Source organism: Poecilia reticulata, linkage group LG8 (genome assembly GCF_000633615.1).
Source record: "Poecilia reticulata strain Guanapo linkage group LG8, Guppy_female_1.0+MT, whole genome shotgun sequence".
Lineage (NCBI taxonomy): Eukaryota > Metazoa > Chordata > Actinopteri > Cyprinodontiformes > Poeciliidae > Poecilia > Poecilia reticulata.
This window is the reverse complement of record NC_024338.1, coordinates 22,165,924-22,176,771: the sequence shown is the minus strand read 5'-3', so window position 1 is coordinate 22,176,771 and position 10,848 is coordinate 22,165,924. Positions and strand designations below refer to the sequence as shown.

The following is a 10,848-nucleotide window of genomic DNA, read 5'->3' as shown; positions in this document are numbered from 1 at the left end:
CTTTCACAGAGAAAGATCTCAAAGCTCTGGTGGAGATCTTGAATCCATTAACAGAGAGAGTGTGGAGACACTGCATGGTGGTTTTTACCTGGGGAAACTGGATCAATGACGTCCCTGTAGAGAATTACATCATCAGAGAGGGAAAGGAGCTCGAGGAGCTTCTGGAGAAATGTGGGAACAGATACCATGTACTAAATAACTATGATTCTGATTATCCTGGTCATGTCAAAGAGTTGTTCCAAAAAATTATTGATATGATGAAACAAAGCAACGAATGCTTCTCAGTTGAAGACAAAAAAGAAAAAATTCTCAGTTTCCTTCGGCCACCAAAACAACAGACACTTACAGAAAAGGAATGGACCAGGAGAGAACAGGATCTGATAGAGCGAATGATGAAAGCTTTAGCAAAGGAACCAGAAGAATCAACGGAGCCTCATGTGAGAACAGCACAGAGCAAAGATGGTGAAATTCCTGACAGTAAGTTTTAGATAATTATGAATTTTTGTTGAGTTTACAGTCTTTGTTACATGCATTGTTCTCTTTAATAACACTTCAATGTCTGTTTCAGTGAGTGGAGATGTTGCCTCAGAATATGGGAGCATTTCAGAGAACAGGAGACGACGAGGACATGACCAAGTTACTGAATGGTTGAATAACAGAGTCAGAGAGTCAGAGATCAGCTCTGGGATCGGCAGCATTTGTTCCTCAAACTCTTATATGGAAAACTTGGAGGAAAATTCTGAAATAAATTAAGGCCAATGTACAAATTCAGGAAAACAACAAAGTACTAGCTTAAATGAGTTTCTTAAATATCACCAAAATGTTTCAAATTATTTTCTGATATAAAAACATTTTAGGTATTTCAATAAATATTAACACTTAAATATTTTAACTAGTTTTCATCATGCTTATATTGATCTAATCCAACCTTTTTGTACATTGTTAATATTTGCAAAGGTTTATTTTGTTTTACTAAACCAGCGTTGGAGAGGAAATGTATTAAATAGTTGATTAAACAGTACAATTATTAATTATTCATGAATTATTACTTATGCATTAAGTTTTCATGTAACCTACTGGAAGATTTTTTTTTTTAAACTCATCATCTTGTGTTCTGCAAAACTTGATAATTAAAGTTTAAGAAGTTTATTAGACAGAAATATTAGATCATTAAAGGGTTAAATGAATATTTTTTTTAAAGACAAAGCAGTAAATAGAAACTTATGAGATTAGTTTTAGAGCTACAATCATTCAGTCTGCTTCTATTCAGAGTGAATTTTTCTAACTAAGGAATTTAGTTTGGATATTTAAGCTTTAATGTCATTGTTTTAAATCTCTCCGTATTAATGTTATCAGTGATAACATAAGCGACATAAACAAATGAGATATCAAGAATCTCTTTTGGTTTGATGCAAACTCTTAAAACTCTTATCCAGATAAGTTGTATACTTCACTAAAGAAACTCCTAAAGGGTTTCTTTAGGAGTAAAATAAAAACTTGTTTATATTTTGCTTGTCTTTTGTTTTTTGTTTTGTGTTGTTTGTATTTGCTCTAATTCATGTAAAGCACTTTGAAATGCCTTGTTGCTGAAAATGTGCCTTATAATTAAAATGACCTTAAAACTGAAATTGAGGTTCATAATTATATGAGTGTTTGTTATTGTAGATCTGAGTTACAATCATTATAATTTATAAACTAACACAGCTGAAGTAAACACCCTGAATATCAATTACTGACAAAATGACTATATGTTATTAAAGTGCCACAACATGCAAAATCCCTCTTGAGTAATTTTAGAATACATTCTACATGAAGACCAAATGTTAAATTGAGCCTCCCTGATGTTTAAGTTTATCTTCAGATGCGAAACTTTTTACTTCCCATTTACACCTGCAGGTCAATTCAGACTAGATTCAAATTCAGCTGGCAGAGAAAGTCTTATCGTTATACAGAGAAATCACAGAACTAAAACGGTGATAGTAAAGAAAGATTGTGTTTGAAAGTAATTTAGATGATTATTCTGTCACTTTCAAATGAATATGTTGTTCTTGCCAATAACTCATAATGTCTCTTGATTTGCTTCTTGCTCAAACTGAGACATGAGAATGTTTCTAGACTTTTGTTTGATTTAAAAAACATACTGTTACTTTATCAAATGAAGAACTCAAGTGATATTTTATATATCAGTAAATTTATCAGTATTTTCTAAATACTGATTCAGAAATCAGTATCTAGAAATCAGATAGTGTCTTTGAGTTTTTTGGGAAAGACTCTTTTAGAGGTAAAAACTCGTTCTCTCCAAACATCCAAGATGCTGGACAACATTTGTTGTTGTGTGTGAAAAATAACAGAGAGTTTGAATAGAAAGTTGATCAACAACATAGTGAAATGAGCAGCTAAAATAGCATAACCTCATGAGAAATGATAGATCTTATTGTCTACATTGAAACTTCTTTAAATTGTTCACTTCAAATGTCAAATCAGTCATGCTTCAGCTTTTACTTGCACAGATCAAATTCTCCTAATTAGTAAATGTTTGTGTTGTAGTAAACCCATTTTCTCTGCTGTGCATCAATCACTCAGGTCCGTTTACCAGTTCCTGGACTGAACCAAAACCCTTCAGTTTTATGACATCACTGTCCAGCACTGGGGCCACTTAGCACACATTATGACTGACATCAAGTAAAGATCATAGCACGAGTTCTGCTTTTATCTTCTCATTCTGCTCCCTTTCTAAGCGATGTTGACCTGCTTAATCAGATTTTGTTATGTGTAACACAGAAGACTGGCAGCAGTCGTAAATGTTATGGTTATGTAAGTATACAGCAGTGTGCAAGTGGCAAGATAACAGAGACAGAGGAAGGCCACAGAATCATTTATCTAAAAGATTAGTTTTACTCTTTTTATTTGACCCAGTGGGTTTATTTTGCATTAATTGATAAAACTTTTTATTTGGTAATTTTCAGTTTTTTTATTCTATGGCTCCTTTTAGGTTGTCAAAGTGGAAATGCATTTAACTTAGTCGTCCAGCAGATGGCGATCCCTGACTTAACCAACTAATCATTAACCACAAACACTTCAAACTTTGCACTTTATACTTCAAGAAAACCCTCCTATTATGTTCGTTTCTGAGGTACAGCAATAATGTTCGTGGGTCAATTTGACCCGGGGAGTGTTTTATCATGCAATAGTGTCAGAAACCAAAAAATTCCTCCAAACATTTTTTTATCTGATTATTAACTCTAATACTAAACATCTCAATCAAAATTTGTGCAATTATGTTTTTTTATTTCTCAGAAATTAAGGATTAATGACGACAACTTACTCAATTACTCATTTGGACATAAAAAATGGGATTTACATTTTTTATGTCCACTGAAAAAAACCTAGACACMAAAAAACAATAATTTCCATGAAAGTGATCTTTGGTAAATTTTTTTATATTACATTTAATTTTTTTTCAAAGGGTGATCTTTATAATTGAACTTGAGACACATACTGTTCCGGGTCAAATTGACCCGCCAATTAAAATCAAGATATGAGTCATGCAGAGAGTATTTATGTTCCTCTCCACTTCTACTGAGTGTCCACTCAGTGTGGGTGGAGTTTACCCACTTTTCCCGTCAAAAGTTGTATGAACACCTGCTTTCTTGCAGTTCATTTTGAAGTAAAGAGAGTAGGGAGAAAGTGGGTTTGTGTGTGTCTGCGTGTGCATGTGTGTGTGGTGAAATAAGGTTCATAGCTGTAAGGAAACAAATAGAATTTTTAATCCTTGACTGCCGGGTCAAATTGACCCGAACAGTATCGATGTAACAAATAGACGCAGGGGGGCTGCAAATGTGTAAAATGAATACATTTTCAATTTATATGTAGAGTTCACCTATTAAGATACATAGAAAAAGTTTCATGCAATAAAAATACTTGCAACTATTTTTAAAATATTTTTAAACTTTAAAACGGGTCAATTTGACCCACAACATAATAGGAGGGTTTTAAGAAAAGGTTTTGTGAGAACAAGTGGAAACGTCAGCAGAGTGAAGCTCATGAAATGGCTACTTCAGTGGATATTTCTAACTCAGGTCAGTCCCATTTGTTTTTATAAAACCCTCTTTAAATGTTTTCCTTTCTCTGATTATGCTTTTATAAAATGTAATTTTACTGGATGGATGAATGGATTGAATTCAAAGACTTTCATGTTGTCCTTTTATAGTTGTTTTAATTATAGGTATATTTTGTGTTATACTGTTATTGGTATTCATTATACAAAATTTCCAACAGCAATATACAGTAAAATTAGAAAGTATGTACCTTCTATGCTGGTCTAAACAAAGTGTTTCCGAACTGCATCCAAATAACAGTTTCTCTCCTTACAGCTCAAAGTCATCCTGCTACAGAGTTGAGGATTGTGTTGATAGGAGGAAGATCAGATGCAATTCCCAGTGGTAAAAGATCAACTGGAAACTACATTATGGGTCAAAATGTTTTTGACACCAGCAGAAGAACAACTCTGAGTGAAGTGAGGCAACAGGAAGTGTTCAGCAGACGAGTTACAGTGGTCGATACTTCAGGATGGTGGTGGAATTGGCCTAAAGAACAGACCCCAAAACTGGATCAGATAGAAATCCAGAACAGTGTCCATGTTCTCCAGGACCTCAAGCCTTTTACCTGGTCATTCCTGACAGTTTACATTTTTCTCAGTGAGCCAAATCATCACCAAAGCAACATTTGGAGCTTTTTAATGCAGATGTTTTCAGTCACACCATTGTGCTGATCACTGCAGTTGCTCCATGTACTGAAAAATGTTGAATCCAAAATCAGAAGAAGTCCAGTCCTGCAGTGGATTCTTTAACAATGTGGAAACAGAAAACATTTTCTCAACATTATTAACAGAGAAGAAAGAGATCAAGTCAAGAAGCTTTTAGAGAAAATTGAGACGCTGATTACAATCAATGGATTCAGACACTGTTCTGTTGACAGACGTCAAGGAGAAACTCTGAGAAAAGAAATGAGAGATTTGACTGAAAGAGCCTCAAAAAGGTTTGATCAAATGCAGAAACAAACAAACTGAAGCTACAGATTGAAGGTAGTGTGGCAACACTAGGGTAGGAGTCTGGTACTCTGCTCCTCACAGCAGGGTAACCAGAAGTTGTCAACGCCACCTTGGGAATTGCACCCAAGGAAATACCCTGCCAGTTGGCTCGAGGTTCGTGAACAGAACAAGACTTTTCCAAAAAAAAAAAAAAAAAAAGGGATTACATTTATTGTTTCATGTTAAAAAAATGGACAATCACAACATAAGGAACACAATAGGAAGGGATTGTAGAGTACTGAGGCCTACCAGCAGGGGGAGGGCAGTCCAAATGGGAACTGGTTCCTAAAATAAATGTATAAATCCAAAATAAATCACCCCAAACACTTGTGAACAGGCATTCAATCGTGAAGAAATCCCAACACCGGCCACTCGCACAACACAGTTCCAGTCTCCCAGGAGGCCCCTCCCACTACCGTCAGCTCTCAGCCTGGAGACAAGAGGGTGGGGTCAAACAAGCAAATACAAAAAAAAACACAATTACTACAATTTAAACTTGGCCAAAGACTAAAATGAGCTTACCTCCAACATAACCAATTAAAATAATCAATGTTTTAATAGAATAGTCTAAAACAATCCATGGCTGCTACCTGCAGTGAGGCTGGAGGCTACACAAAACAATAGAATACACAAAACAATAGAATGTTCTAAAGTAACAAATTCAAACCAAAGAAAACCCAAAACTAAATAAACAAAACGGATTAAACAAAGCAGTTGCAAAAATGAAACAAAGACAACCAATGAAACAAAACAGTGAAACAAAACAGCAGGGTCTCCAGTGAGCTGCAACAGTGTCAGAGCTGGAATTAAATCAAAAGGTTAGTAGGTGATTTACAGAAGACAGAGGAAACCATTGTCACCTACCAGAGCTGGATGACTTTACCCCAAACCAGAGGATCCTTTCCAGCCCACAGCAGGAGGATCAGCTTTCCAATATGTGCTATATATAAATAATTGTTATTTTTGGTGTTATGGAGCTGTATGGGTGCAATAAAACAATACATACCCGTTTTATGTGCAAACTGCACTGGGGAGGGTAAATTGCAGCCACACCCCAGTACCAAGCAGGAGCTTCCAGTGGTTTTCTAGATGTAAACAATTCAAGTCAAATACTGAATTTGTAGGTCTTAGGCTGAAGGAGAAACATTACTTACTGATGTTAGAGCTTTAAAACCTGCATGCTACCCAAGCAACCTTCCCAATGACGTGTGACCAAATGCCAGCATAAGCAACCAGGTGAGAGTCTGCCTTTATACTCTCCACCCCTCATGAGGTGATTAGGGGCCAGGTGTTTTGAATATTGGGGCAGGCTTCTTCCTGCTACAGTAGGTTACAAGTTTCTTTATTTCTAATAACCTACAGTATTCCTTATTCTGTTTGTGGGTAATTGCGCAAACAGAATAACTAGAGTTTGATAGCTAAAACGTTTTGTTTTGGTTTTTCATTTATAGAAAGGAAGCATAAAATATTGTGTATTATCCATAAAGAATTGTGAAGTGTTCATGGCTTCCCACATTGAAAAAGGAGGACGAGAGACTTCTGGATTTCACTCACTCAATTGTATTCGCACCGGTAAACAATGAAGAGGTGAAAAACCTACAAAACGCATACAAAAATATCAAACATACATTTTAGAGATAGTGACACGTTCAGGAACAGATGGACGCAGGGACTGAACAGAAAATACAAAACAGGTGTTTATTAGGAAATAAACTATTTCTTCGTCAGACAGGCCAGGGTCAGAACCAGGGAATCCAAATCAGTCAGGCAATTCCTCAGATCTCAGGGTCAGACAGACAGGGGATCGAAGCCAGGAGGTCCAAAACCAGTGGTGGGGGATCAGGATCGGGGACAGGAGAGGCAACTAGGCAGAAGGAAGAGACAGACAGGTTAGTTACTGGGTGGTTAGCTCAAGTTACTACAGCAGGCCTGAAAGTGTTACGGCTGAGGGTTTCACAACAATCTGAGCAGAGCAGGGGGAAAATCCGTCCTTATATGGCAGCAGCTGGGGATCCAGGTGATGATGATCAGGTGTGAGTGGTCACAGCTCAGCAGCAGCTGTGACAGGTAGTTTGACTTTAATCATTTATCTTAGCTATCATTCCATCATTAACTTTAGACATAGACATTCACAATTTTAACCAAAATGAATAATTTATTTATTTTTATTATTAAATTTGTTTTTCTTTCATGACATATTTTTTTGCATTAATTGAATTTTAGATATACATTCAATGGAACCAAACTATAAAACCCAGCAATGGAGGGGGGAGGGAATAGACTTTTTGGGGGGCAAAATTAATGTATGTACAACACCAGTAGCCTAAGCTACTTGTTAACAAGCTTAAGGTGCTGTATTGATATTAGCTCGTCATCTTTTAGCTAACTTTACCTGCACTCAACAGCTTGACTCAACAGTCTGTTAGTTTGGGGGAAAAGCTGTGAAAAGTTCTTTGCGTTTTGCTGGTTTGCTGCCATGATTTTACGTAGCTCCGCACAGCAGCAGCAGTTCTCCTTCACTGCCGCACAAATATTGTTGCACTGCTGTTTTTGTGAGATTTGTGTATGAGAGTATGGGGATGCGAGACCTGCTATGTAAAGAACACAGTAAATACTGTAACAGCTATCTACACCAACCTGATACAGCAGATTGGTGCAGCTAGCCGTGTTTGTCTAAAGCAAAGGCGGCTAGCTGTAGGCAAAGATGGGCCCAAAGCAATGTGTTGTCATTTCAGAGAATGTTTTACTATTTTTAGAAGAAAACAAACCTCCAATAAGACTAAGATTAAAAAAAACAAATGAATAATTTATACTACTATATGGCTCCTGGTTAAAACACAACCAGAAGATTGAGCTTGTTTCCAGAGAAAGTATTCAGAAACAGAAAGCCAACATAGAACTGGACAAACCAGTCCCAAATAAAAACTTAAGTTCATTTTCTTTCACAAAATCTTTTAACAGTTCACTGGCAGCTGTAAAGTAAAAATAAGACACAACAGTCACTTAAAATGACATTAATCATGCAGGTCACACAACAGATTCACCACCTGACTATTTGTTTGGCCACCAGTAATTTCAATTTATTTCAGCTTTGCAGCTGCTAGATAATTTTATTTTCTGTGTCATCGACCCTGATCTCAATAAACCTGAGTTCCCAACTTGTTTTAAATTGAGGAAACTACATAATTTCTTGGTTTGTCTGTTTTGTTGGTTTAGATGGAAAAGTCCCTCTAGATCATTTAAGAATAGTGATGATTGGAGCTTCATGCGCTGGGAAGAGCTCAACAGGAAACATCATCCTGAGGAAAAATGTCTTTGGTGTTGCTGAAAGTAGTAGGAGAACAACCCACAGTGAAATCAGCCACAGTGTGGTTGAAGGAAAACGGCTCACAGTGGTCGATTCTCCAGGATGGTTTTACATCAACACCCTCCAGGAAACCAATGAGATGGATAAACTGGAAATAGAGAACAGTGTGAATCTGTGTCCTCCAGGACCACATGCTGTGCTGCTGGTTATTGATCTGATAACTGTCATGAATTCATTATATCTGAGATCTGTTCAGGAACACATGAGTCTTTTTAGGGAAGAAATCTGGAGACACACACTTGTTCTGTTTACCTATGGAGACTGGTTAGGAGTGAAGACTGTAGAGGAGCGAATAGAGAGTGAGGAAGGTCTGCAGTGGATAGTGAACAAGTGTGAGAACAGGTATCATGTCCTGAACAACAAGGACCAGAGTGATAAGACTCAGGTAAAGGAACTACTGGAGAAGATTGAAGAGATGTGGGCAGGAAATGAAGATCCTTACTATGAAGTGGAGCTGAACCGAGCAGCAGAGCTAGAAACCAAGAGAGAGACTGGAGACAAGATGGCCAAGAGGTTGAAGAGGATCAAAGAGAGAAAGACAAGAGTCCTGAAAGAGCTGATAGGAGGTAAACAATAAATAGGACATATTTTATGATTAAGTCATAAAATATATATGTTTTAGTATTTAAACAATTATTGTAATTTTTGTTTGTTTTACAGATGAGAGACAGCAAGTCACTGAAATCAACATTGTTCTTATTGGCCAGAAATGCTCAGGAAAAAAAACAGCTGGAAATCTGATTCTTTTCAGCAAGAGCTTCAATATAAACTCTGAGAGAGCTTGGTTGAAAAAGGTAACACAACATGCAAGCAAAAACATTTGACACAGTCTATATATGCTCATGTTCTCACTAAAACCAGGAATATAGAGCTCATCACTCCAGGTCTTTACACTGACTAGTGAGAATAGATTTTAAAATACTGATGTTAGTTTATAAATCACTGAACTTAGCATCACTAGACATTAAAGATCTGCTGTTTCTGGATCAACTTTCCAGACAACTCAGGTCTTCTGGTTTTGACCTGTTCTACATCTCCAGAACCAGAACCAAATCTGGAGAAGCAGTGTTCAGCGTCTATGCACCACAAATCGGGAACAAACTAACAGGAAACTGCAAAACAGCCGAAACAGCGAGTACTTTTAAAATTAGACTAAAAACCCATCTGTGCATTCTGATGTGTAACAATGGCAATTGCTACATTTGTTGACTCCGTGTTCTATGAGGGACCTCTTATGAGGTAGGTAAGTTATAATTATGAGATTTCTTTCAGTGGTAGCAGACTTCCATAAAAGTTTCAAGCTGGGATCTTTGTTTTGTGTTTCTTCCTATACATCTTTAAAATAAGTCATTCTTGTTTTCTCAATGGGTGATAATTTTTGCTTCAAAAAATTATCGGATAGGAAACTAAAAAAGACAATTGTTTTGTGTCAGTTGTAGAACATAAGTCAGCCCATCTCTGTAGCTATTAAAGCCTAAAATAACATTTCCAAAACATGTTGCAGCAAGCACGAACGTCCTGAGGGAATGCTGATGTCAGCATACAAATTTAAAGAATTATTTTTTTAAACAAATTACAAGAACAATCAGGGGTTCCTGAAACACTTGGTACAATAGCACTGTACTTTGTATCAATCTTATGGTTGAATGACAAATCATATTAAAAATAATAAATATTGTTTTTGGGATATAATGTCTGTTTAGTGCACTTAGCAGCGAAAGGTGTTTTTTCATCTGGAATGTTGCTTATTTTGGCTTTTATACAAATGAAAAAAACTGCAATTAATTGATTACATATGCAGTGGTGCAGTTGGTAGCACTGTTGCCTTGCAGCAAGAAGGTTCTGGGGTCGATTCCTGGCCTGGGGTCTTTCTGGGTGGAGTTTGTATGTTCTCCCTCTGCATGTGTGGGTTTTCTATGGGTACTCCGGTTTTTTCCACAGTACAAAAACATGACTGTCAGGTTAATTAGTCGGTCTAAATTGTGTGTGCGTGTGTGTGTGTGTGTGTGTGTGTGTGTGTGTGTGTGTGTGTGTGTGTGTGTGTGTGTGTGTGTGCGTGTGCGCGTTTGTCCTGTCTGTCTCTGTGTTGCCCTGCGACAGACTGGTGACCTGTCCAGGGTGAACTCCGCCTCTCACCTGGAACCACCACCAGCACCTCCCGACCCCAATAAGGGACAAGGGTGTCAGAAAATGGATGGATGATTACAGATGCTAAATTTTTTTTTATTGTGTTTCAACAATAAATTTTGTGTGTTTGCTTTATATATTTCAGAACCAACAAGATCATAGAGAATCTACAACATGTGTGAAACATGAAGGAAACTTTGATGGAGTAAAAGTCTCAGTTGTTGAAACTCCAGGCTGGTTCTCAGACCCAACACCACCTGACTGG

General features: G+C 37.1%; 1 protein-coding gene across 1 annotated transcript in view; it reads left to right on the top strand.

Moving 5' to 3' along the window:
* Positions 1–9,613, top strand: part of LOC103469333 (GTPase IMAP family member 8-like) — a 40,158-nt gene extending 30,545 nt beyond the window's left edge. The window contains exons 6-8 of the mRNA XM_017306339.1: positions 8,793–9,022; positions 9,117–9,250; positions 9,455–9,613. Coding sequence (XP_017161828.1) covers positions 8,793–9,022; positions 9,117–9,250; positions 9,455–9,478 — 388 coding nt within the window. The 3' untranslated portion in view covers positions 9,479–9,613. The remainder of the gene's footprint in view (positions 1–8,792; positions 9,023–9,116; positions 9,251–9,454) is intronic.
* The last annotated feature ends 1,235 nt before the right edge of the window (positions 9,614–10,848 follow it).